We start from the raw sequence: 27,271 nt of genomic DNA on the forward strand, positions 1-27,271 counted from the left end.
CCTCTCTCCCCCCCTCGCCCCTCTCTCCCCCCCTCGCCCCTCTCTCCCCCCCTCGCCCCTCTCTCCCCCCCTCGCCCCTCTCTCCCCCCCTCGCCCCTCTCTCCCCCCCTCGCCCCCTCTCTCCCCCCCTCGCCCCTCTCTCCCCCCCTCGCCCTCTCTCCCCCCCTCGCCCCTCTCTCCCCCCCTCGCCCCTCTCTCCCCCCTCGCCCCTCTCTCCCCCCCTCGCCCCTCTCTCCCCCCCTCGCCCCTCTCTCCCCCCCTCGCCCCTCTCTCCCCCCCTCGCCCCTCTCTCCCCCCTCGCCCCTCTCTCCCCCCCTCGCCCTCTCTCCCCCCCTCGCCCCTCTCTCCCCCCCTCGCCCCTCTCTCCCCCCCTCGCCCCTCTCTCCCCCCTCGCCCCTCTCTCCCCCCCTCGCCCCTCTCTCCCCCCCTCGCCCCTCTCTCCCCCCCTCGCCCCTCTCTCCCCCCCTCGCCCCTCTCTCCCCCCCTCGCCCCTCTCTCCCCCCCTCGCCCCTCTCTCCCCCCCTCGCCCCTCTCTCCCCCCCTCGCCCCTCTCTCCCCCCCTCGCCCCTCTCTCCCCCCCTCGCCCCTCTCTCCCCCCCTCGCCCCTCTCTCCCCCCCTCGCCCCTCTCTCCCCCCCTCGCCCCTCTCTCCCCCCCTCGCCCCTCTCTCCCCCCCTCGCCCCTCTCTCCCCCCCTCGCCCCTCTCTCCCCCCTCGCCCCTCTCTCCCCCCCTCGCCCCTCTCTCCCCCCCTCGCCCCTCTCTCCCCCCCTCGCCCCTCTCTCCCCCCCTCGCCCCTCTCTCCCCCCCTCGCCCCTCTCTCCCCCCCTCGCCCCTCTCTCCCCCCCTCGCCCCTCTCTCCCCCCCTCGCCCCTCTCTCCCCCCCTCGCCCCTCTCTCCCCCCCTCGCCCCTCTCTCCCCCCCTCGCCCCTCTCTCCCCCCCTCGCCCCTCTCTCCCCCCCTCGCCCCTCTCTCCCCCCCTCGCCCCTCTCTCCCCCCCTCGCCCCTCTCTCCCCCCCTCGCCCCTCTCTCCCCCCCTCGCCCCTCTCTCCCCCCCTCGCCCCTCTCTCCCCCCCTCGCCCCTCTCTCCCCCCCTCGCCCCTCTCTCCCCCCCTCGCCCCTCTCTCCCCCCCTCGCCCCTCTCTCCCCCCCTCGCCCCTCTCTCCCCCCCTCGCCCCTCTCTCCCCCCCCTCGCCCCTCTCTCCCCCCCTCGCCCCTCTCTCCCCCCCTCGCCCCTCTCTCCCCCCCTCGCCCCTCTTCCCTCTCTCCCCCCTCGCCCCTCTCTCTCCCCCCTCGCCCCTCTCTCTCCCCCTCGCCCCCTCTCTCTCCCCCTCGCCCCTCTCTCTCCCCCTCGCCCCTCTCTCTCCCCCTCGCCCCCCATCTGTCTCCCCTCCCCTACCCCGTCTCTCTCTCCCTGCCCCCAGAACCTAGTCCAGGCCTCTAGTTCACTTGCTGAACAAGCACATGAAGAAATAGTACATCACTGCCCGCCCCTGGCCCTCAATGCTCTGTATCACTGATTGGCTTCCTGGGGTGGCAATCAAACTCACCACCTAGAACGGGACCCCCACCCCCCCAGTCCCATTGCTGTGGCAATTATAGAGTCATAACGGCACAGGAGCAGGCCATTCATCCCATCAAGGCCATACTGGATCTCCAGAGAGTGATCTAGTCAGTCCTATTCTCCTGCTGTATCCCCGTGTTCCTGCATGTTCCCTGACAACCACTTTTTTTTGTTTTAGCTAAACCGCTTCAGCACCTTCCAAAATGAAAACCACAGGTAACTCTGGGGAAGTGTTGGCATTAGTTTCAGCTAATCCTTATTTCTGAATGTGCATCCGAAAAGACATTCCAGATAACATATATATTTGTGAGTTGGCCCTTTGTGAACAGAATCTAACTTTGTAGCAAGCTCATCATATAAATTAAACTGAAGTCCCTTCCGGATCAAGTAAATTCATATTGCAGAGAGGCAGGAGTCCCTTCAAACCCTTGTTTTGGCATCTTTCATAGCACCAAGTGATTTCTGTCCCATGTGGGAGTCACAGAAACTTAACAAACTGGCCTCTGGAGCAGATCTATGACAAAATTAAATCGGATAAGTAATGCAGTGATTCAGGGACATTTGAATCAGAATCCCAAGGCCAATGATGCATATAATGAACTCAATCTTGGCCTGGCTGGTAACCCTCATCTCTGAGTCAGAACCTTGTGGGATCAAGCCCCAAATCGCGGCACAGAATCCAGCTTGACACTTCAGTGCAGTACTGAGGGAGTGTTGCACTGTCAGAGCTGTGGTCTTTCAGATGAGGCTTTAAATCAAAGCCCGTCTGCCCCCACAGGCGGATGTCAAAGATCCCACGGTACAACTGGGAGAAGAGCAAGGGAGTTATTCCCTGGTGTCCTGGCCAATATTTATCCCTCGGCCAACTAAATCAGATTATCTGGTCGTTCTCACATTGCTGTTTGTGAGGCGTTGCTGTGCACAAGCTCACTACCGTATTCCTACATTATCTCAATGATTACAATTCAAAAGTACTCCATTAGCTGAGAAATGATTTACGATGTCCTGAGGTTACAAAATGAGCTATAAAAATGTGTGTCTTGCCCTTCCCTTTCCTTTGGGTCAATAAAAGTTCAAGGTATATCGGTTATTGAAAATTCTCATATCTAGACCTAGGGGTCACTGTTTAAAAATAAGGGGTCGCCCATTAAAGACAGAGATGAGGAGAATTTTTTGTTCTGAGGGTCGTGCGTCTTTGGAACTCTGTTGGTGGTGGAAGCAGGGTCTTTGAATATTTTTAAGGCAGAGTTAAATAAATTCTTGATAAGAGGGCGAAAGGTTATAGGAGGTGGACAGGAATGTGGAGTTGAGTTTATAATCAGATCAGCCACGATCTTATTGAATGGTGGAGCAGGCTCGAAGGGCCGAGTGGTCTACTCCTGCTCCTCATTTGTATATTTGTTTTTTATTCATTCACGGGATGTGAGCTTTGCTGGCCATCCCTAATTGCCCTTGAGAAGGTGGTGGTGAGCTGCCTTCTTGAACCGCTGCAGTCCATGTGGTGTAGGCACACCCACAGCGCTGTTAGGGAGGGAGTTCCAGGATTTTGACCCAGTGACAGTGAAGGAACGGCGATATATTTCCAAGTCGGGATGGTAAGTTATTTGGAGGGGAACTTCCAGGTGGTGGTCTTCCCATCTATCTGCTGCCCTTGTCCTTCTAGATGGCAGTGGTTGTGGGTTTGGGAGATGCTGTCGAAGGAGCCCTGGTGAATTCCTGCAGTTCATCTTGTGGATGGTACACACTGCTGCTACTGTGTGTCGGTGGTAGAGGGAGTGAATGTTTGTGAATGTGGTGTCAGTCAAGCGGGCTGCTTTGTCATGGACGGTGTCAAGCTTCTTGAGTGCTGTGGGAGCTCCACTCATCCAGGCAAGTGGGGAGTATTCCATCACGCTCCTGACTTGTGTCTTGTAGATGGTGGACAGGCTTTGGGGAGTCAGGAGGTGAGTTACTCATCGCAGGATTCCTAGCCTCTGACCTGCTCTTGTAGCCAGAGTATTTATATGGCTAGTCCAGTTCAGTTTCTGGTCAAAGGTAACCCCCAGGACGTTGATAGTGGTATGTTGATTACACATCCTGTGTTGTTTGACACTTTGAAATTCAACTAGTCTAGTTTGCAGTGAGAGAAACCGTCATAATACATTGGAGATGGGCGATTCAGTGATGGTAATGCCATTGAACATCAAGGGACGATGGTTGGATTCTCTCTTGTTGGAGATGGTCATTGCCTGGCACTTGTGTGGCACGGATATTACTTGCCACTTGTCAGCCCAAGCCTGGATATTGTCCAGGTCTTGCTGCATCTGGACATCTTCAATATCTGAGGAGTCGTGAATGGTGCTGAACATTGTGCAATCATCAGCGAGCATCCCCACTTCTAACCTTATGATGTCCATATGTATCGTAATGTCAGGAATGCGTCATGCTCCAGTATATTATGAACTTGCAGGCAATACATTAAAATTTTGAACACAAACCAGTCTGTTAAAATGGTCACTGAAAACCAAATCAGCCATGATCTTATTGAATGGCGGAGCAGGCTCGAGGGGCTGAATGGTCTACTCCTGTTCCTATTTCTTATGTTCTTATGTTACCTTTAGCATTTTGGGCCAGAGTCGCAACCTAATTAAATATGGACATTCACAGCCATTTGGGAAATTTGCATATCTCATTTATGGATGGACCATCAACAAAAAGAACTACAGGATTCCAACTGACTCGTCTTTCTGTTTCACCACGGACAAACGAAAATCCAAAACTCAAAATATGTCTTAGACAAATGTGAAAGTGATCCCATTGACCTCCAGTGTATTATGATGGTTTCTCTCATTCAAACTAGACTAGTTGAATTTCAAAGTGCCAAACAACAACACAGGATGTGTAATCAACACACCCCCTGTCTTTGGGCAAAAACATTTTAAGCTTGTACAATTCACATATGAGCACGGCCATGTTTTCTGCCTGCTTTTAAAACAGCAATGACTGCCTGTAGAATCCTTCAGACAGCCATTGAACCAACTGCAAGTCAGCTATGCAGCCAAAGTAATAAACAACCATACTTTGAAAGTTTCTTTAATGGGATATAGGAGTTGCTGGCTAGGCCAGCATTTATTGCCCATCCCTAATTGCCCTCGAAAAGGTGTTGGTGAACCACTGCATTGAACCGCTGCAGTCCATGTGGTGTAGGTACACCCACAGTGCTGTTAGGGAGAGAGTGCCAAGATTTTGACCCAGTAATAGGGAAAGAATGAAGACATAGTCCCAAGTTAGGGTGGTGTGGGACTTGGAGGAGAACTTGCAGGTCGTGTGGTGTTCCCATGCACCTGCTGCCCTTGTCCTTCTAGATGGTAGAGGTCATGGTTTTGGAATGTGCTGTCGAAGGAGCCTTGGTGAGTTGCTCACCAAGTGGAAGAAGGACTCACCCTAACCTGTTCCAACTACAAGTTCACCTGAGAACCAACCTCCTTGAAATTCAATTACAAGAAGCCTCTCAACTTTCTGAGAACCCTCTCCTTGCAACACCTTCAACTGAAAGCATTAACCCACCCAAGAAACTACAGGCCTACCACGAAAGAGAGACTGAAACACTTATACATTATAATACTATTGTTTTTATCCTTCATCTGTATCTAATCTTTGTGAGAGTGATAGTGTGTGAGAGTTGAGTGAGATGTTGCATTTTTTAAACCTCTGGGGAAAGTGTGAGATAATAAATAACCTTTATTTTTAAACTCTCAAAAACCTGCTGCTGGAAATATTTAAATTGGGGCAATCACAATCATTCTGAAGGTAAGAAAATACACACACCTCACATACAAAACAAAGTGATCATGGACAGTATGAAAGTACATAAATTTTGTCCATGGAAAGTGCATAATTTGCTGATAATTTTGCAGCGTTCATCTCTATTTGAAACTCCACTGATAAATCCAGCACATAGCAGGAATTGGACATTATCCAGGCTTCGATTGTGAGTATCATTTATGCCATTTCAGTGCCAGGCATTGACCATGTCCTGATCCTTAGCAAGACCAATGTTGCCCTCGACCTTCAACAACTTTGTGCTCACATTGTCCAGAAGCTTAATGAGGCCGGCCATATTAACAGTATGTAAGATGAGTGGCTCATCTCTTGATCACTCAGCCTGGGTGGGTGTAGCTGAGCCAATACTCAAGAAGCTTGACACTATCCGCTTCAGAGCAGTTTGCTTGATGTCACTGTTTTCTCCATGTTACTGGACTCAATTGTGCCTCCCATCTATCAGTATGCCATGGCTACAGTATGTACCTAACACCACATACCTGCCTTTGCCCCACATCTCTTAGATTTTTGCTAATCAAAGGTGGTATTAATTTCAGTTTTAAAATTAACAATTGACCCAGTATTGCCATTTGTGGAAGGGAGTTCTAAACTTCATCCACCCTTTGCATGAAGTATTATATCCTGACTTCATTCTTGAAAAGTGTACTGAACAGGAGGCGCTTTAATTTAAAACAGCCCTGATTTCTTCTCTCACTGCCCGTCCATAAACAGAAAGGCGTTTTTGATCTCCCCCTTTATAGGTGGCAGCGTTATTTTCCCCAGCCCCTCAGTTTTTGGGGTGATCCAATTTCCTATTAATAACTCCACAGCAAACCCGAGATAGGGTTACACACACACAAAACGCGGGGAGGGTCTAGGTGTCACTACATAACCCTGGTCTATTCACACAATAAAAGAGGGTTAAGGGAAAGAAAGTGGTATGGGGCAAGACCCTAGACAAAATATGAATTATTGTTTCACATGAGTCCAGAATCTAAAGTCCAATGGTGTATTCCTTCAGCGAGATTAGCTGGCTGAAACTGATGTGGGGTGATCCACTTTTCCACTAGCACTGACTTCCCGCATGTAGAGATGAATCAGTCTTGCAGTAGGCACTGGCGCTGAAGTTCAGATGTTCCAGTAGAAAACAGTGTAGATGAGGGCCTGGTAATTTAAACCTGGACCGAGCTCTGTTTCTATTGATGGAAGATAGCAGACTGCCTGGATTCAGCTGCACAAGGCAACATTACAGGTTCTAGCAGCTTGCCAGAACAGTGTGGGGGAGGGGTGGGGTTGGGGGGTGGGGAGCTGTGGCTAGGTGCGGGCTGGCATCCACTGAGTTGGCTCCATGCCGACTTTGCTTCTGGGCAGGGGGTGGGGTGTGAGCCATCTGCAGCACCCCCTCCCCCCACCCCCCCACCTCTGTAATATGCTGCCCCTAGACTCTTCAGCCAGCAAAAATAGTTGTCCTTTATTTACCCCTTAATCACGAGAGCTACAATCAAATCAGCTTTTAACCTTCTACATTCCAGGGAATACATCTTACTTTCTGTAATCTCTCCTCGTGTCTTAACCTTGGAGTCCATGTATTATTCTGGTAAATCTACACTCCCTCCAAGACCAAAATATACTTCCCAAAGGTGTGTTGCCTGGATTTGTTCACCGTGCTCTATTTATGGTGCAACCAGGGCTTTTTAAAACTGAAGCATGACATTTATCCACATGTAGTCTAGTCCTTTTTTAAAAATTCATTCATGGGATGTGAGTGTCACTGGCTAGGCCAGCATTTATTGCCCATCCCTAATTGCCCTTGAGAAGGTGGTGGTGAGCTGCCTTCTTGAACCGCTGCAGTCCATGTGGTGTAGGTACACCCACAGTGCTGGTAGGAAGGGAGTTCCAGGGGCAGAGAAGGAACAGCGATATATTTCCAAGTCAGGATGGTGAGTGACTTGGAGGGGAACTTCCAGGTGGTGGTGTTCCCATTTATCTGCTGCCCTTGCCCTTCTAGATGGTCGTGGTCGTGGGTTTAGATAGAAAGGCCAGCATTCCATTTGCCTTTTGATTATTCATGACATTTTACTGATTGGTGTACCTGGACTCCTGAGTGTCTTTGGACTTTCACTATTTATTTTTACTTTTTAGATAATACCCTGTTCTATTATCATAGGTGCAATGTGGATGACCTTCCATTTACCTACATTTAAAATCCATCTGCCACAATTTTATCCTTTCACTTAATCTATCAATATATCCTTTTGTAGTGATATGCTTCCATCCACACTGTTTACAAAACCGCCTATCTTTGCCTTTGACAGAAAAATCAAACTCTGTGTTGCTGTGATTAGGCTTGTGATTTCTTGCAAGAGAAATACATCTTACTCAAACACACCTTCTGGTGAGCCTGGGCACAATGGCCCCTTGTGAACAGGTTAGGACAACTGAGTCTACAAACGTCCTCTATGTGGCTGTTCTGGAAAGACGAAGGAAAGGGTGGCGCAAGATGTTTATTCTCATCACAGGTCTAGTTCTGGGTATGGACAGAATACTGGGTTCAGCCTAGCCCAGGCTGACTTTCTCTCTGCCAGCTGTTCGGGTCCTACATGGGGTTGCCAACTTTGCATTCGTGGAGGCTTGATCACATGGCCTACCCCATGACACATGCCAGTGTGATGATGACAAGTTAACTAATTTTTGCATCACAAAAGAGTCAGAAAAGAATAAGTGATCAATAGATAGAATCATAGAAGGTAGCCAGTCGGTACATCATGCCTGTGTTGACTCTTTGTTAGGACGGTATGTTTTTTTTAGAATTACTGGCTATCAAGTTGTCCTTATCTGAAATCCCTGGAAGAATATCCATCGAGTCCAAATCAGCTGGGAGATGACCTGGAGATTCACCGGCAGTGCCCACTTTGGATAGGGAGTGGGGAATCGTTTGGAAACCCTTGTTGTTGCTAAAGGAATATGATTGAATATATGTGGGGGATACGAGGTACTGTTTACACGGAATCATAGAATCTGCATGGATACAATGCCTTTCACACCATTAGTGTGTCCCAAAGTGCTTCATGGCCAATAAAGTACTTTTGAAGTGTAGCTACTGTTGTAATGTAAGAAACAAAATGGCCAATTTATGCACCGCAGGATCCCACAAACAGATATGGGATAAATAACCACATAATCTGTTCTAGTGATATTGCTTGAAGAATAAATGGTGACCAGACAAGGGATAGCTTCACTGCTGAAACAAAAATACCTGGAAAAACTCAGCAGGTCTGACAGCATCTGCGGAGAGGAACACAGTTAACGTTTCGAGTCCGTATGACTCTTCAACAGAACTAAGGAAAAATAGAAAAGAGGTGAAATATAGGCTGGTTTAAGGGGGAGGGTGGAACAGGTAGAGCTGGATAGAGGACCAATGATAGGTGGAGATTGCCAAAAGATATCATAGACAAAAGGACAAAGAGGTGTTGACGATGGTGATATTATCTAAGGAATGTGCTAATTAAGGGTAGAAAGCAGGACGAGCAAGGTACAGATAGCCCTAGTAGGGGTGGGGTGGGGGGAAGGGATCGAAATAGGCTAAAAGGTAGAGATAAAACAATGGATAGAAATACATTTAAAAATAATGGAAATAGGAGGGAAAAGAAAAATATATATAAATTATTGGAAAAAGGAAGTGGGGATGGAGGAGAGAGTTCATGATCTAAAGTTGTTGAACTCAATATTCAGTCCGGAAGGCTGTAAAGTGCCTAGTCAGAAGATGAGATGCTGTTCCTCCAGTTTGCGTTGAGCTTCACTGGAACATTGCAGCAGGCCAAGGACAGACATGTGGGCATGAGAGCAGGGTGGAGTGTTAAAATGGCAAGTGACAGGGAGGTCTGGGTCATGCTTGCGGACAGACCGAAGGTGTTCCGCAAAGCGGTCGCCCAGTTTGCGTTTGGTCTCTCCAATGTAGAGGAAACCGCATTGGGAGCAACGAATGCAGTAGACTAAATTGAGGGAAGTGTAAGTGAAATGCTGCTTCACTTGAAAGGAGAGTTTGGGCCCTTGGACGGTGAGGAGTGAGGAAGTGAAGGGGCAGGTGTTGCATCTTCTGCGTGGGCATGGGGAGGTGCCATAGGTGGGGGTTGAGGAGCAGGAGGAGTGGACCAGGGTGTCCCGGAGAGAACGATCCCTATCTGTACCATGCTCGTCCTGCTTTCTACCTAAATGTCACCTATTTGCACATTTCTTAGCTAATATCACCACCTTCAACACCTCTTTGTCCTTTTGTCTATGACACCTTTTGGCTCTACCTGTCCCACCCCCCCGCCTTAAACCGGCTTATATTTCACCTCTTTTCTATTTTTCCTTAGTTCTGTTGAAGAGTCATACGGACTCGAAACGTTAACTGTGTTCCTCTCCGCAGATGCTGTCAGACCTGCTGAGTTTTTTCAGGTATTTTTGTTTCTGTTTTGGATTTCCAGCATCCGCAGTTTTTTGCTTTTATCTTATAGCTTCCCTGGTCCTCTTCAAAAAAAAAAGTATGGGATGTGCATGCCCACCTGAGAGAGCAGATGGAACTTCAATTTAAGTGCTCGCCCAAAAGACAGCAAACACCTCGGACAGAGCAGCACTCCCTCAGTGCTGCACTGGAGTGCCAGTTTGAATTTTGTGCTCCGTGTCTGGAGTGGGACTTTCACCCCAGAGTCGGAAGGTTGTGGTTCAAGTGCTGTCGGTGAGCCGAGACTGCCACCTTTTGAGGCCAATAAAACCTGGACTGTTAATTAAGATCTGGAATTGTACTCACTTTGGAATTGCTCCAAAGTCCATGTAAACTGCTGTAAATCTAGATGTGTGCTGTGGGACTTTCTAATGTGGCAGTTACTTTGTCGGGCTATAATGGTATATGTAAAGTTAGGTGATCAAGTTTTCAATGTTCAGTGTGATTCCTGTGTGTGTTACAAGTCTCCGGAGTAATTTTGTTATAGATTGAACTCTGGAGGAGTCTTGGAATCATTGCCAATTGGACAGAGGCGTGCTTCTTGGCTCCTGGGATTGTTGCACTGATAATGTAGACAGAGTATATACTGCTTGTCACAATGCAGTTTGCTACTTGGTCACCAGCCATATGTGGCTAATTGGGGATCCAAATGAGGTTAATTGCATTTCTGATTAGTCAATAATAAATGAGTAACAGATGCTGCTGTCAATGCTCGTGTTCACATGGTGTATGCATGTGAACTTGAACCTTTTTGTGTGTTTGTTGGCAAAGAAAAGCAGAATGAGCACGCATTTATTGATCGATATGAATGCTTTATCTCCCTGGTTACCGAATGGTAGGAGCAATGCTCCCTCGTATCAACGGGGCCACGCAGCAACCCGGAAATTCCTGCGTTGGCCACCAACAAGTCGGCCCCTTTAAGTGACCAGGCATGTGGCTATGCAAAAAAAATTTAAAGGGGCCGCACACTCTGAAAATATTAGCGGGTGCGGTGGGTAGGTCATGTTTGTTTAGTAAATATATACATTTACCTGTATTGTGTGTGTGGTGTCTTCCACAAAATTACTGCATATGGTGAAAACAGCGTCACTGTAGCCTCACCTCTGGCTAAAGATTTCTACCAAACAACACTGGGTTAGCACAACAACCTATGTGAGTATAGTGCAGTCTGGCCTGGAGTAATCAGACTTTCGTTTCTGTTAAGGCAAATTGAACTATACCGTCCTTGAACCTTATCACCACAGTATACAATGATCTGGAGCTGCTTTATGACTAGGTAGCAACACAGCTCCAAGTGCAGATAATGAGTTCAAAGGAAAGTAATGTGCTTTTCGGATTGGTTTGCAAGAAACTGCAACTCTTTTGTAGTGTTGACAAGCCAAATTCTTGTGTTGACAAACTCAAGGTCATTGAACATAATATTCTGGCAGTCTGCTGACCCCAGAACAAATCCCTTGTTTTCAAGTCGTTTGGGAGGACAATACAGACAATAAACATGAGCAACGATGGGCAGATAAAGATGCTCCAGTCTATCCAGCATGTACTACACAATTTTGATACCTTGTGTGTCACAACATACACATACCCACCCCACCCAAAACCATGTGGGAGAGGAGAAAACCCAGGACAATTTGGCTGAAAGATCGAGGAAATTCCTCTCCAATCTGCCGAGATGATTCAAACTAGTCCACGTCACTTTGGCCCCGAATGTCCTGAAGTACCTACCTTCAGTAAGAGGTGATATCTGTCCCAAACAGAAGCTCTTGCTTTTAAAAATTCAGTGAGTGAGTCAGCACCAGTGCTCGAGCCAGCAGCCTGTTCCAGAGGTTCACTATTCTCTGGGAAAAGAAACCACCCCACCCCCCCCACCTCCCCACTACATCAAACCTAGAGCTGGCCTTATACAATTTAAAATTGGGGCCCCAGTCCTTCCTTACCTTTTAATATTTCCTTACAGCTCAGACGGTGTTCTGTAGTGTAGATTAACTGCATTGGTTGAGGTCAAATAAAGCTAAATTAAAGAGCTGTGATGAACTATTAATGTACTATGAACACAACCTGTGCCAACGTGCTATTGAGGCCATCTGGGAATATAAACAGAAAAGCATTCCAAATATTAAAAAAAATACAAAAATGGCAAACACATGAAAATAAGGAGCAAAGAATTAAAGGAACAACTGGTCCAAGCAGCTTGTCCCACATCATTGTGATACCTTATAGCCTACAATAGATATATTCCATCACCTGCCCTGGGGGAGGTGAGAAAGCAGGTAAAAACCCCAGGCCAATTAGCAGGAGCAGTGGTGGAATATCTGAATGTCCCCCTGATTCCTTTAGGCAATTGAAACTGTCCAGTATTCCACTTTGAGCCTGATACAGAGTACAGGGAAGGAAAGCCCCCTGCTGCTTTTTCAGATCGGTATAGTTTCTAATATACGTTTTATATCCATTATTTAAAATGCATCATAACATGTGAATTTTTAGTGATCAGGTGGTGCGAGTTGTCTATGTGACTCATTGGAAAGGAAAGGTAGGCAGACTGCATTCTGGCAGGGCTAAGTTGGCTTTCAGGTGTGCAGCGCACTGCAGTGTAACAATGTGACATTAACAATGGATATTGAAGCTGGCATATGTTCAATATGAAACTCATTCAGACCAGTGGATAAATGAGCTGGCCTGAGGGTTTTTGAGTTTATTTATGCTCATTTTGTTGTGTAATGGAACCAAGATAACCCATTATAATGCATCAAAGAAAACCTTTCTGATATATAAGATGTTGTTGTTTTAGTCAGTATATGAGACAATAGTCAAAAAAATTTGACAATAGTCAAAGCAAGTTTTGAGCCAAAGTGCAAGATACCAGTAAAGGAGTAAAAATTGGCATAGTGGTAATGTCATTGGACTGGCAATCCAGAGGCCAGGCTAATGCTCTGGGGACATGGGTTCAAATCCCACCATGTCAGCTAGGGTGGAATTTAAATTCAATTAAGAAAATCTGGAATTGAAAGCTAATCTCAGTAATAGTGACCGTTGATTGCTGTAAGAACCTATCTAGGTTCACTAATGCCCTTTAGGGAAGGAAATCTGCTGTCCTTACCTGGTCTGGCCTACATGTGACTCCAGACCCACAACAATTTGGTTGACTCTGAACTGCCCTCTGAAATGGCCTAGCAAGCCACTCAGTTCAAGGGCAATTTGGAATGGGCCAAAAATGCTGGCCTTGCCAGCGACACCCACATCTCATCAAAGAATTTGAAAAGAACTGAACTTGGCCCTGGCAGAACCTAAACTGAGCAAGTGCTTGGATTTTTTAAATCGTTATAAATTCTACAAGGATCATCCCAGTGTGCAGCGGAGCCTTTCTGTAGGACTTCATATATTGAATATTATGCTCCATGATCTATTGAATGTAGATATGGGTGTGGGTGGGTGTGGGAGTATGTTTTGGTACGTGACCTTTTTTCCAATCTCATCCATTAATGCCATTGTTAGTAAAGCACATGTGAGATTATAGTCGTGTATCCACTTGAACTCTTGAGATTACTAGAATTTTGTTGGGCAAGGATGTCAAGGTGTATGCAACAAAGGAGGGTAAATGGAGTTGAGACAAAGATCAGCCATGATCTAACTGAATGGTGTAGCAAGCTCGACGGGCTGAATGGCCTACTCCTGTTCCTCTGAAATCCAGCAGGAGCACTGACAGAGGGACACAATCCCAAAGCAATGGCCAGGATAGTAGTTGTGATCAGAGACTGGGTAAATCTAGATTATAGATTTAGACAAATTGTATAGGTGAATATAGTTAAATTATATAGTTAATAATAGATCATATAGTTAAATAGTTAGATAATAGTTATAATTATATAGATTATAGATCTAGACAAAAAGCAGGACAAATCCAACCCGGCCATTTACTGCCCCATCAGTCGACTATTGATCATCAGCAAAGTGATAGAAAGTGTTGTCGACAGTGTTATCCAGCAGCACTTGCTCAGTTTAGGTTCTGCCAGGGCCACTGAGCTCCTGACCTCATTACAACCTTAGTCCAAACGTGAACAAAAGATCTGAACTCAAGAGGTGAGATGTGAGTGACTGCCCTTGGCATCAAGGCAGCATTTGACCAAGTGTGGCATCAGGGAGCCCTAGCCAGACTGGAGTCAATGGGAAACAGAGGGAAAACTCTCCACTGGTTGGAGTCAGACCTAGCACAAAGGAAGATGATTGTGGTTGTCGGAGGTCAATCATCTCTGTCCCAAGACAACACTGCAGGTGTTCCTTAGGATAGTATCCTAGGTCAAACCATCTTCAGCTGCTTCATCAATGATCTTCCCTCCATCATAAGGTCTGAGGTGGGGATGTTGCTGCTGATTGCAATGTTCACCATTCATGACTCCTCAGACATGAAGCAGTCCATGCCCAAATGCAGCAAGACCTGGACAACATTCAGGCTTGGGCTGACAAGTGACAAGTAATGTTCGTGCCAGACAATGACCACCTCCAACAAAAGAGAATCTAACCATCTCCCTGTCATTCAGTGGCATTACTATCACTGAATCCCCACTATCAACATCTGGGGATTGACCAAAAACTGAATTGGATAAGCCGTATAAACACTGGCTACAAGAGCAGGTCAGAGGCTGGGGATTCTCCAATGGATAACTCCCCTCCTGACTCCCCAAAGCCTGTCCACCATCTACGAGGCACAAGTCAGGAGTGTGATGGAATACTCCCCAGGTGCCTGGATGCGTGCAGCTCCAAAAACACTCAAGAAGCTCAACACCATCCAGGACAAGGCGCCCACTTGATTGGCGCCCATTCCCCACCTTCAACATCCACTCCCTCCACCACCGATGCACAGTGGCAGCAGTGTGCACCATCTACAAGATGCACTGCAGAAATTCACCAAGGCCCCATCGATGCACCTTCCAAACCCAGGACCTCACCACCTTGAAGGACAAGGGTAGCAGATACATGGGAACTCCACCATTTGGAAGTTGCCCTCCAAGCCACTCACCATCCTGATTAGAATTATATTGCCGTTCTTTCACTGTCACTGGGTCAAAATCCTGGAACTCCCTTCCTAACAGCACTGTGGGTGTACCTACACCTCATGGACTGTAGCAGTTCACGAAGGCGGCCCACCACTACCTTCTCGAGGGCAATTAGGGAAGGGCAATAAAAAATGTTGGCCTAACCAGCGACACCCACATCCCGTGAAAGACTAAAATTTTAAAAAATATTCCTGAGACGTGTGGAGCCGTAAAGGCCTTAAACATTTCAATCCAGTTAGCTGGTGTCATGATCCCTGTAGAGACCAATTAATGTTTAAAACCGAGAAATTTTCCAGTGATCAATACAAAGGAATTGCACGGCAAGATTTCAAGTTTTAAGATTATACTGAAGCAAACTAAAACAAACATCGATTAACATTACTTGGTGGACAACTAAGACTCTAAACTACCGAAAAGATATTCACCCTTAACTTCCTAATGCAACTGAAAACCCCACACCTTGCTGATACGTTATGCCACACTCTCCACAGAATTGTACTCTTTACAGGAATCAGTCCAAAATTACACTCAAATTCCAACAGGCACGCATCTCCCCAATTAACTGAGTGGCAATGTCCAGTGCCCATTGAAGGTCTTTTCCATCAGTTTTCGGAGAATCCCTGAATCGACTTCAAGCAGCAAGGCCCACCCAGTGATTCATTCTCCCAGCCATGCCAGGGCGAACCTTCCAGTAACCTTAAATCTTCACAGGTGCCATCTCTTCAACCAGAGAACCAGCTCCCACCAGCATCCTTCCTGATGGCCAACAGAAAACTTCCTTTTTCCTCCATGGTCGCAGTAGCTGCTGTTTTCCTGCCTCTCTCCCTCTGGGAAACACTTTCTCTCTCTATCCAGGGTTCCTGGATCAGTAAATCTGGCAGCAGTAAGTTCAGTTGCATTTTCCTTTGTTTCCAGGTGTAAAAAATTGGCACCTTGCTTCTAATAGAGCTTGACCTGAGTTCCTGTCCCCATGGCAACCAGGTTACATGGATCTGTGGCAGGGCAGAATTAGGAGGAGGCCATGTGCCCCTCTCAACTACTCCATTTTACCTTGAATTAAAAGAGACCGTTTAAAACATAACCATCTCATGAAATCCTGCATTTGTAATAGCAGAGGTACAGCTTCTCCTTTTAAGTATTTAAATCCTGAACCAGGAAACATATTCTTAAGATTAGATGGATGAAATTAAAAGAAGAAAAACTGTCCGTGCAGAGCAACATACCCTAAAAAGCCTTGGATGCAGAATCAAGTAAGGTGCTTGAAAGGGATAGAGAAAGAAAGAAATCAAGATTTGCATTTATATAAGGGTCTTTTCATGGTCCCAGGACACCCCTAAGCGCATTACAGCCAATGAAGTACTTTTGAAATGTAGCCATTGTTGCATTTTAAAAAACAGAGCAACTAATTTACACGCAATAAGATCCCACAAACTGTAATGACAAAATAGTCTGTTTTAGTGATGTCGGCTGAGAAATAAATATTGGCCAGGATATGAGGGACAGCTCCCTGAGCTGTTATTCAAAATATACATGGGATTGCTTACATCCACCCAAGAAGGCATACAGGTTGAACATCACATCTGTCAGATGCACCTCTGGCAGTGCAGCACTGCCTCGATACTGCACTGGGGATATCAGTCTAGATTTTGTGTTCAAAGTCTTTGGAGTGGGGACTTGAACTTGTATCTTCTGACGAGAGAAGAGTGCTGCCAATTGAATTACACATGACTCCTAACACTTGGGGAAATAAGAATGTTAAGGAATTTAGGAAAAGTGAAGGATTGAGTGGGTTCAGTGGGCTGAATCCTTCCCGTCTAAATGGAAGCACCAATTCTGGAAACTTTACTTTTGTCCACATTCTTAATATGTCACTGCGGTGGTATTTGTGTGTGGAGTGTTTGACTGCTACCCTCTGTCACGTGGCAGGGTGTGAGAGGTTTACTTTCCTGTGTCAGATAATCTTGTTGCTACAAAAGTAGTATGGGAGGATGCAGAATAAATATTGCTTTGTAATCCAATATTAATCCATCTGGCCACCTGGTCATTAAAGAGTTTAATATATTTAATCGATCTATAATGCATCTTACTGTTTGGAAGGAGCAAACGTAACCTTAGCCCATCTCTATAAAGATGTGTTTATAGATTACAAAGTTAAGAATAAACTCGCACTTTGGTGTTTCAGCTAATTGAAATGCTTTCCTTTTCATAGGTTAGTGGATGATAGATGTGTGGTTCAGCCAGAAGCTGGAGATCTGGCCAATCCTCCAAAGAAATTCAGAGGTAAGTTAATTGGGACAAACCGTTTTGCTTCAAATGGAAGAATGTTTTGTTCTGGACAGGAGAGGGAGAAACTGAACTTCCTTATCCCCTCCCCGTCTATCCGTAAGCAGAGGTGTTTTTGAATTAGGCTGTAGCATGTTTCCCTAATCCCTCAGTTTGTGTGATCCAATTTAATAATAACTTGTAGCAAATTCACATTATGATTAACTCAGAAGGTTGGTTTATTCACATTCAAACCCATACATACATACAAACAAACATACATACAAACAAACAAACAATAAGTGGGGGAATAGAGAAGAGGAAGATTTACAACTATAGGCAACAACGATGAAAGAACTTCAGAAATGAATGTTAGTTCACGTGATGTAAAAGTTTGAGAAGTCTAAGTCCAGTGACGCTGTGGAAGGTCATGACGAAAGGGGGAAGCTCATTGTGGCCCTGGGAGGAAGGGATGAGATCAGGATTCCAGGAAACGGTCCGCCACAGTGAAGGGCCCTATCAACCATGGTGGGGAAAAGCCTCAGTTGAGGAAAATGAAAGATGTCTCAGAGGTGCTAGTATAGAAGATTGCATCAACAGAACAGATGCAACGAATATGAAGAAATTGGGAGAATGGAATAGCCTTTACAGAAGGGAGGGTGTGAGGAAGTGTAGCCCAAGAAGCTGTTGGGAGTCTGTGGGTTCAGTGACAGTTTGGAAGACAATGGCTTGATGTTTGGTGGTAGGGTCGTGGCCCTGGGGAGGTAGGAGGACGTCAGAGAGTTGGCGTTCAGCCTCCGCTAAGTAAAGGTTGGTTCACCAAACAACAAAAGCTGCAACCCTTGTCAGCAGGTTTGACCGTGTTCAAGTTGGACCTGAAAGAAGGGAATGTCACTGGTTGAGAAATTGAGGTGCAGGCTGTTCCCAATGAAACGATGTGGACAGGAAAAGTGGCTAGAGGGAGGGTTCCTGGTGGAACGAGAATTCTGAAGGGTCCGTTGTGAGGGAGGAAGACTCTTGACCAAAGAAGTGGGTGAGGAGGCGAAGACAACAGAAGGGTTCAGCGTCATGCTGGGCTTGAAATTCATTGGAGTGGGAGTGTTAGTAGACGAAGCTGAGACATTTGTTAAGGATAGGTTGTTCAGTGTCCGAAAGAGGTAGATGAGAGGACATCATTAATACACAGCAAGGAGTGATATTGGAAGAACAGATGGAGTCAGAGGGAAGTGAAGGTGAAGAAAGATCCAGAGGAGCATTGGTACCCATGAATTATTGAAACCTGTGATCCTTCACACCTGAAAGGAAGATAAAAAGTTATTTTTCTCAAAGTTCAGATAAGTTGAAAGATTAAAATGAAACTGTGGACCAAGAGAGCTTTGAGATAGTGAGTTGGTGCTGCTGAAGAGATAGAGGTTCATGTGGTGGTTCATGGCATTGGGTGTGGATCTCAGGATGCAGCGAGAATAGTAGTTCAAGGAATGTTGAATGTCTAAGAGATATCTGTAATCGCGGGTGGATCTAAAACACATGGCTGGATTTTCAGTATCCCTATGGTTAGCATCAGAGCTAGAGTCAGTTGCTGAGGGAAGAAATGTGGTTGTGAAAATGAGTTTTGGAAAATGCTAATACAAAGCAAAGTGCTGCAGATATTGGAAATCTGAACACAATATCCTATAACATCCACAATAAGTCAACTGACTCCCACAGCTGCCTTGATTAGATTTCCCCTCATCCCGGCCCTTGTAAGGATTCTATTCCATTCTCCCAGTTTTTCCACCTGTCACTTCTGTTCTGACAATGCCACTGCCAAACCAGTGCCTCTGATATTTATTCCATTTTCCTCAACTGGTGATTCCCCTCCATCGTGTCCATCCCATTTCCCGCACTTCAGCTCTCATCCCTTCCCCTTCCTTGCAGGGCCAGGACAGGGTTCCACTTGTTCTCACCTTCTACCCCATCAGCCTCCACATGCAATGGACCATTTTCCACCATCAGTCTGAAGCCACCATCAAACACATCTTTCCCCTCCTTTCCCCTTCCCACATTTCCGCTTTTCTCTCAAATACACTACTTCAATCTTCAGCCATCTGCAACATCTTTCCTTTCCTTTCCATGCAAATGCAGGAAAGGCAACACCCTGTTCTTTACCTCCCTCCCTTCTCACTATCCAGGATCCCTAACCCTAATCCCTGTTCTGCTGAAGGGTCATGAGGACTCGAAACGTCAACTCTTTTCTTCTCCGCCGATGCTGCCAGGCCTGCTGAGTTTTTCCAGGTAATTCTGTTTTTGTTCCCTAACCCCACTCCTGGTGAAACAATGGTTTACTTGTGCTTCTTTCAATTTAAGTCGGGTGATCATTTTGCTGAATGTTCAGTCTCCAAGCATGACCTTGAGCCTCTAGTCATGTATTGTTTTAATTTTCTACTCTACTCGCACTCTGACCTCTCCGTCCTCGACCTCCTACACTGTTCCAATGATGCTCAATGTAAACTCGAGTAACAATACCTCTTCTTTTGATTAGGCACTTCAGACTTTCAGACTCAACTCAATATTTCATTTATTACTGAAATAATAATGGTTATTATTTCAGATAATAACCACCACTCTATTTTTATCAGCCAGCAGGGGTTGGTAATGATTTTGCTGTTGCCATTTATACTTCCTCTAGACCCAGCTCTTGTTTCTTTATTTGACCCATTACCATTTCCTTTTGTCTTGTACCATCACACTTTGTCCCAGTTAATCTCTCCTGCCCTCCAACCTATCACATGTTAACAGGACCCAAGCGGATTGGTGAAGCTGAAACCAAGACAGAGAGCTTTTCTTTACAGAGAGAGTTTACTGACTTTTTCAGTCTCGGCTCTCCTTACACACAACCAAGTGTTCCAGCTATCTCCTATTTATACCCTTTTGAAAACCCATAAATCAATAAAATATACTAATAAACAAGAGTGACAGTCCCTTAAATGGGCACTATAACAAAATTAAAACTTTCAAAGGATGAAATCAAAATGTCATTCCCGGGGCTGATGATGCACTCCATCCCCTGCGGCACCAGGTCAAGCGTACTGGTAGACACCCCATGCTCTCTTTCCAGGCACACCTGGCTGCGAACATAGCCACGGAATAGGGGCAGACAGTCAGGTCTAAGAACCCCCTCCACTGCCTGCTGCCTAGGCCTGTTAATGGTTACTCTGGCCAGGCTCAGGAGCAGACCAATGAGAAGGTCCTCTGCACTGAGTGGCCAAAGATCAGCATGCGGCTGAAGTGCATCCAGAATTTGAGGAGCAGCCCCTTCAAATAATCAAAAAGGGGCTGCCACCTCTGGCACTCTCTATATAAACATGGAACACTGACTTCTCAAGGCAGTAGAAATTACCGGCAGCCTGGGAGTCCGCGAACCATCTCAACCTCCTATTACATGGGATTGCTACATGCAACACCCTCCACTCCAAATCCCTGATAGTAAAGGGGAGGACTCCTACATAGAGAGCCCTCCATTGGGGACCCCCGCCACCTCTGGATGGCAGGACAGAACACAACGGTGTGTCCGGACAGTTGACGAGGGCGAGGAAGTGGAGGGTGTGCAGCAGCAGCAGCCCATACAGGAAACCCCTCTGTGCAGAGTGGAAAGGCATGGAGGGAATTTCCGCAAGGAAGCTCAAACTGTGGGGCTGAGGTTCCCAAGGGAGGTTTTGGGACCTGGGGCCGATGTGAAATTCCGTCTGAAAGGGGGTCCGTTCTGACAGGAGTCCACCGCACGCTTGGGCCGCCTCGACACCTTGGGTGCAGTCGGGACCAAGCACCTCCGTTTTAAAGCTGTGGATGGTTTTGGCCCCGAGCTGGACATCAACAGACACATGACATGCAAGTTTTTTCCAGTTTTTCCAGATATTTTTGTTTTTGACATGCAAGTTGTTGTGGCGTTATCCAGTCTGCTCAAACAGATCGACTGCTTCAGTCAGTAATTACTTAGACAATGACTGCTCCTGGTCGATCAATTGAATTCCAGTCTCCTGTGTGACAAGCAGGGACATGTGTTCAAAGGTAATTAATACCCATAACCTGTTTCTTTTAACCTTAGCAATGTAATTGACATTTATCAATTACATTGTTAAGGATTGTTAGGCATTGACATCACAGACCTACCTTTTTGTCCTTTCCTCCTCTCCCCTCCCCTCTCTCCTTTCGCTATCTCTATACTTGTTTAAAACCTATTGCATCTCTAAATTGTTTCAGTTCTGGTGAATGATCAATGACTTGAAACATTAACACTCTCACTCTTCCCACAGTTGCTGCCTGGCTCACTGAGTATTTCCAGCATTTTCTGTTTATAGTTTGGGCTTCCAGGGTCTGCAGTGTTTTGCCTTTGTTTCAGTAAAATGGATTTTCTGATCATTATCTCATTGCTCATCATTGTTTCACCTGGAAGAACATTGTTGTGTGCGGTCCCTCCATTTCTTACAAACACACCAGTGACTACACTTCAAAAGCAGCACCCTGTCTGAAAATTTTGATGTTCTGCGGTCGTGAAAAGCGCTATATAAATGCAAATTCATTCTTTTCTTTCTAAGCTGCATTTTTTAACCTGCATCGGGCAGGTTTCACGGCTATGCTTTCTAGAACCCATGTATTACCAGGTTTATTAAATTCAGCTCCATAATGTGCCCATTTGGGGTGGTCAGCCAACTGCTTTAGTACTCAAAGAAGTAATGAGTAACCCACTGAAATGCCCTATTCCCGACTGTTTACTGGTTAGTTTTAATTTCGGGCAGTCTCTTGGACTGGTTACCTATTACAATCCATTGAGGTACCACATTGCTATACTGGGAATCAGGCTTCATGTCCTGGAGCTGCTATTTAACAATGCTTTGTCCTTGACTATGGCGATTATGCAACTAGATTTATTGGCATGCAGCCTGGAGTTGGGTGTCCCAAAGACATTGTTGCAGCTCTGCCCTTGAATTTATAGTTCTGCAAAATAGATCAACTATTTTCCCTCTGCAAGCTTTGCATTTGAATCATAAATGTGAAAACAACTAATTCCGTGCCAGATGGGGCTTGTCTGTTGCTGGGCGGCTGATTGGTTTGTCGGTAAGGACGTGACTCAAAAAATTTCACAACTGTCATTGGCCCGTGCTTGTTGGTCCTTGACCTGACTGTTTTGTGATAGTTGCTCCTTGTTGGCTAGTGGTAACCAGCTGACTGTTTTGGACCTGGCAGGACACTCAAAGTCATGATTGATTTAAGAGCTATTTTATTGTTGGGCAACTGGGGAAAAAACACAAAAGCTGCTGCTTCAGACACAAGACCCACATATTTGCTGTTGCCTTTGTTTTCAGTTTTGTTTATTTATTCAGCTTATTGTATTTTTATTTTAATCTTGTTAAAAACAGTCATTGAAAGAGGGGGGAATGTGGTCCTTGATCACTCTTCACTGCCTACATTTCATTACTTCGTTTTAGAAATACAAATATTTGCATTTCTATAGCGCCTTTCACATCCTCAGGATGTCCCAAAGTGCTTTACAGCCGATTTTGTCAAAATGTAGCTACTGTTTTAATGTAAAAAACCTGATTGCTAGCTTGAATGCAGCAAGTGGTTAGGATCTGGAATGCACTGCCTGAGAGTGCGGTGGAGGCAGGTTTAATATGAGAGAGAATTGGATAATTGAAGGGAAAATATTTGCAGGGGTGTGGGGCTAACTGCGTTATTCTTGCAGAGGGCCAGCACAAACATGGCATTCTGAATGGCCTCCACCTGTGCTGTAAGCATTCTGTGTTTCTGATGTTCTCACAAATTGCAATGCACTGAAGTGTCAGTCTCGAGTGGGATTTGAACCCACATCCCTCTGACTCAAGATGAGAGTGCTACCATCTCTCCAGGTTGCTGTTCCGTGTTCTTCGGTTTCCTGTTCACTCTGTGGGTTAGGGAGTTGAGAGGTCATGATGACACTGAGGTCATGTTTGAAAGTTACTGAAGGGAATAGCTGTGATCTCAGAATTTATGTTGCTTTGCAGCAGATACCACAACGTTAAGCACAGCTTTCATGCTCTCATGCCAGTTGATTATTGCTTCATTGTAACCTTACTTTTTAAAATAAAAGCAGCTTAGGTTGTAGCCTGAATTATATGATTTGTGATTTCTGCTAGTTTGGAGAAATCTGCAGCACACAGTGTGAGGACATCACCTTTGTCCATACATTTTCCAAAGGTGAAAAGGTTTCCTCCCGGCAGTGTGATCCCAGATAGTTTGCAGGGAGCATGGGTTTGCTATGGGGGCTAATCTTTGTGGTGAATGCAAACAAAGAAATAACTATAATGATAACAGCGGTAATAAAACCACAATGCAGACAAAATTCTGAGAAGCTTTAATTCTTTCATAAATGCCATACAAATCCCAAGTCTAACCAGCAAAACTCAATGGGTTGCAAATTGATTTCGTAAAAGTAAAGGAGGTATTAGTGAAAGGAAACAATCTGCTTCAAAGAAGCCCTGGAGTGCAGGAGTAACCACTGCTGGTAGTTCTCCCTGTCACATTGTTGACATGGTTCATCCAGTCTGGCATTATGATATCCGATTGCGGAACACTGAAAAATCTCTGGAGTACATGTCTGCTACGTTGGAAAAGTCTGCTATTTTTGACTATCGTTCCTGTAACCAATCAATGCATTTTCCTCGCTTTGTTTGCCCTAACATCAGTGGCCACGCCAAGGCCCTAAAGCTCAGGAATTGCCACCCTCTCCTCCTTTAACCACAGCTTAAAACACACCCCTTTATATCTCCCCCTTTCGCTCAGCATCAAGCCTTTTGCCTGATGACCCATCTGTGAAGAGCCGTAGGATGTTTTACCGCATCAAAGGCGCCATATAAATGCAATTGTTGCTGAAAGACCAGTTGTTCAAAGAGTGATGCGATGAGCCATGTCACCCCCTTCTACGGTTACAGGTTTTGTGGCATTGTTTACGATGGGAAGAGCTGACTTTGTATGGTTGACAACGGTGAATGTGCAGGATGGGATGGTGTCCCAGGTAGACGAAGGGAAGGGAGGTCTCTGGTGTTATTGGGCCAAAGGCACCATTGGTATTTAAGGAAGGGCCAGTGGGCCAAATGGACTCCCTCATCTGTACTTAACCACCCATGATTAAAATCAAATTTTTAAAAATAAAATTGTGCACTTGTGAAAATCATATTTTCATTCTTTTGGTTGGAACAAGCTAACGAGAAACTCCTTTTGGAAAGGAGTTGCCAACTGGGCATGATTGAAAAAGAATGGCAAATTACCCTGTGATAAGTGCATCAGGCAGGTTATGGCATGCACTAGAATTGTTACATTCTGTATATTTGCAGACAGGCTGGCATTGCTGCTTTAGCTGCCAACAGTGATTGGGAATGCTCTTTTGAAAGTGAAATTTGTAAACAGATAAAGGAAGTACTGATCCTCAGCTGTATGGCTGAGGTTGTGGTTCAAACCCCACTCCAGAGGCCTGAGCGCACAATCCAGACTGACACTCCAGCACCGTACTGTAGGAGTGTCGCGCCAGCAGAGGCCCCATTTTTTTTTTGGATGAGGCTTTAAACTGAAGCCCTGTCTGCTCTCTTGGGTGGATGTAAAAGCTCTCAGGGTTCCATTGAAAGAAGGGCAGTGAAGATTATCCCGGTGTCTTGGCCAATATATGTATCCTGCAATTAACATCACACAAACAGGCTACCTGGCCGTTATCACATTGATGCTTTTGGGATCTTGCTGAGCATTTTAAAATTGCTTTGTGGGATTAAACTGCTGAGATCCAAACTTAAACATATGAGTGCCTTAGGTGCATACCTGTTTGGGATTTGTTCCAACAGCCCGAGGATGTTTCTGTTGTTGTCCCCCCCCACCGCCCCTTGTGATGAGTCGGTTTCTTCAGAAAGATGGTGTTTTGGCAAGTATCACTGCAACAGAAGATTCTAAAGCTAGATCTACCAGTCTGGCTGATTCTGATTGCTCACTTTGTGATCACGCACCTTAGCTGTAACCTCTCATGATTGAGTATACTGCATATTTTTGATTTGACTTGTGTTTTTTTTTAGGAAATGAAGGCTTATTGGTGGGAGATGGTATGTCCCCTGTGTTCTTACCTTGGCTGTTTGAATTTCCTCCCAGCATGTTCTGCTTCAGTACGCTGAGTCTTTCTCAAGGATTTCCAATCTATGCAAAGTATGATCTGTGACACACAAAAATTGTTCCACAACAGAAGATTAGGATTATTAATCAAAGAAAGAGTGCATGCGGAGGTCAATAGAGCTGACAAGCACCACAATCGCTACACAATCAGGAAGTGCAACTGAATTGCAGTGTGAAGTCAAGGAACACTTCAGGCAATGAATCAAATCGCAGAATGATGCAACACAGGTGGAGGCCATTTGGCCCATCGTGCCTGTACTGTCTCTCTGCTATCCTTTCTTCACAGCCCTGCAAATGTTTCATTTTCAAGTATTTACCCAATTTCCTTCTGAAAGTTACTATTGAATCTGCTTCCACCACCTTGTTAGGCAGATTGTCAAAGCCTGCTGCATAAAATTTATCTCCCACTTGGTTCTTTGGTCAATTACCTTGTGAAGCTGTGTACTCTGGCTACTGATTCTCTTGACGGTGTAATGTAGACTTTTGATTTTGCTGTATTGTGTATTGCATTAGATTTGTTTTTGTAATCTACTGACCCACCCAGCACCACAATGATGAGATTACTTGACGGAACTGGCACACCAGCTATTTCGATGATGGTGACTTCATTTAGATACCAAGAGATCAAAGGGCCGTACTGTAATAGGTATTTTGAGGTCAAAGTATTTTCTATTGGGAATGTCACTACTGTGCTTCTGCTAAAACTGCTCCACAGCCGTTAAGTATACAGCAACAGTTTAGGATTACTTCCTCTCTAAATTTTCCTCCTGTTCTATAGGGTTTTCTGTTGGAATCTCAGTGTGCTTCCATTGGGGAATGCTGTGCATGTGGAGAATTGCAGCTGCTCCTTTGGGGTACATACTAGCTTTCCACTCGGTCTATTTGCAAGCCTTAACTTCCAATACCCATGTTACAAGACAGGATCCTAATTGCCAGCTGTAGTTCAGTGTTCCCCTTTCATCAAAGCTCGCAGTTCCTTTTTGGTAAACTCCACTCTGCTTGCAAACAAAATGAAATCTCAGCTTTCCCACAGCGAGTAGTTAGGGCTTGGAATACAAGCTGCCGGAGAGTGCGGTGGAGGCAGATCCTTTCGAGGCTTTCCGAAGGGAATTGGATAACTATCTGAAGAGAGAAGATTTGCAGGGCCACAGGGAAAAGATGGGAGTGGGACCAGTTGAATTGCTCTTGCAGAGAGCTGGCACAGATGCAGCGGGCTGAATGGTTGTCTCCTGTCCCATAATCATTCGGTGATTCTATCATGAAGAGTGATTTTGGTTCACTTTGGTGGGAGGAATATGAAAGTCACATATTTTTCGGAAGGTAGGAAGCTAAATGGGGTGGAGAAGCAAAGAGATCTGAAAATATAAATCACTAAAAGTAGCAACACAAGTTGATAAGGTCATAGAGTGGAAAGACCTGGGATTAATTTCTGGAAGACTATAATGCAAAAATAGGGGCAGATTTATATAATACTTTGGGTTAGACCACACTTGGAGCACCTGTGAGCTATTTTGGTCTCTATATTGCACAAACATTAGTGAAACACTGGAGAAACTGCAGAAATAATTTACAGGCATGTCACTGGAATACAGTAGACACAACTCTCAGGAAAGAACAGAATAAGAGATGAGAAAGGGTGAATGGGGGAGGTGGGTGGGGGAGCTTGGTGGGGAGTAGGAGTGTGTTGGAGTAGTTAGTCTAGAAGTTGAAAAGCAAGTTTTAAAAAAAAAAGTAAAGATTGGCATAAACTATTCAATCTTTCCTGGCATCATCAAGGGCCTTGGCTTTGGTTGCTTCATGGGAACCCACTCCTTTCCATCTTGCATCATCTGATTTTTTAAGTTTTTGTGCACGTTGCATGAATTCTGAAAGTTTGTGCTCCCATATCCTTCGTTGAGGTTTGTGCACTTCACCCTATCAGGTTTGAGTGAATTTGGTGGTGGT

General features: G+C 45.7%; 1 protein-coding gene across 1 annotated transcript in view; it reads left to right on the top strand.

Annotated features, from left to right (window-relative positions):
- Window positions 1-1,739: 1,739 nt before the first annotated feature.
- The window catches only part of LOC144677338 (inositol 1,4,5-trisphosphate-gated calcium channel ITPR2-like), a gene marked incomplete at both ends in the record, with an annotated part of 40,365 nt that continues 14,833 nt past the window's right edge, over window positions 1,740-27,271 (top strand). The window contains 2 exons of the mRNA XM_078537474.1: window positions 1,740-1,777; window positions 17,109-17,179. Of these exons, the coding sequence (XP_078393600.1) occupies window positions 1,740-1,777; window positions 17,109-17,179 (109 nt within the window). The remainder of the gene's footprint in view (window positions 1,778-17,108; window positions 17,180-27,271) is intronic.

The sequence above is a fragment of the Cetorhinus maximus genome, unplaced genomic scaffold (assembly GCF_964194155.1).
Source record: "Cetorhinus maximus unplaced genomic scaffold, sCetMax3.hap1.1 HAP1_SCAFFOLD_2429, whole genome shotgun sequence".
In the NCBI taxonomy this organism is placed as follows: Eukaryota; Metazoa; Chordata; class Chondrichthyes; order Lamniformes; family Cetorhinidae; genus Cetorhinus; species Cetorhinus maximus.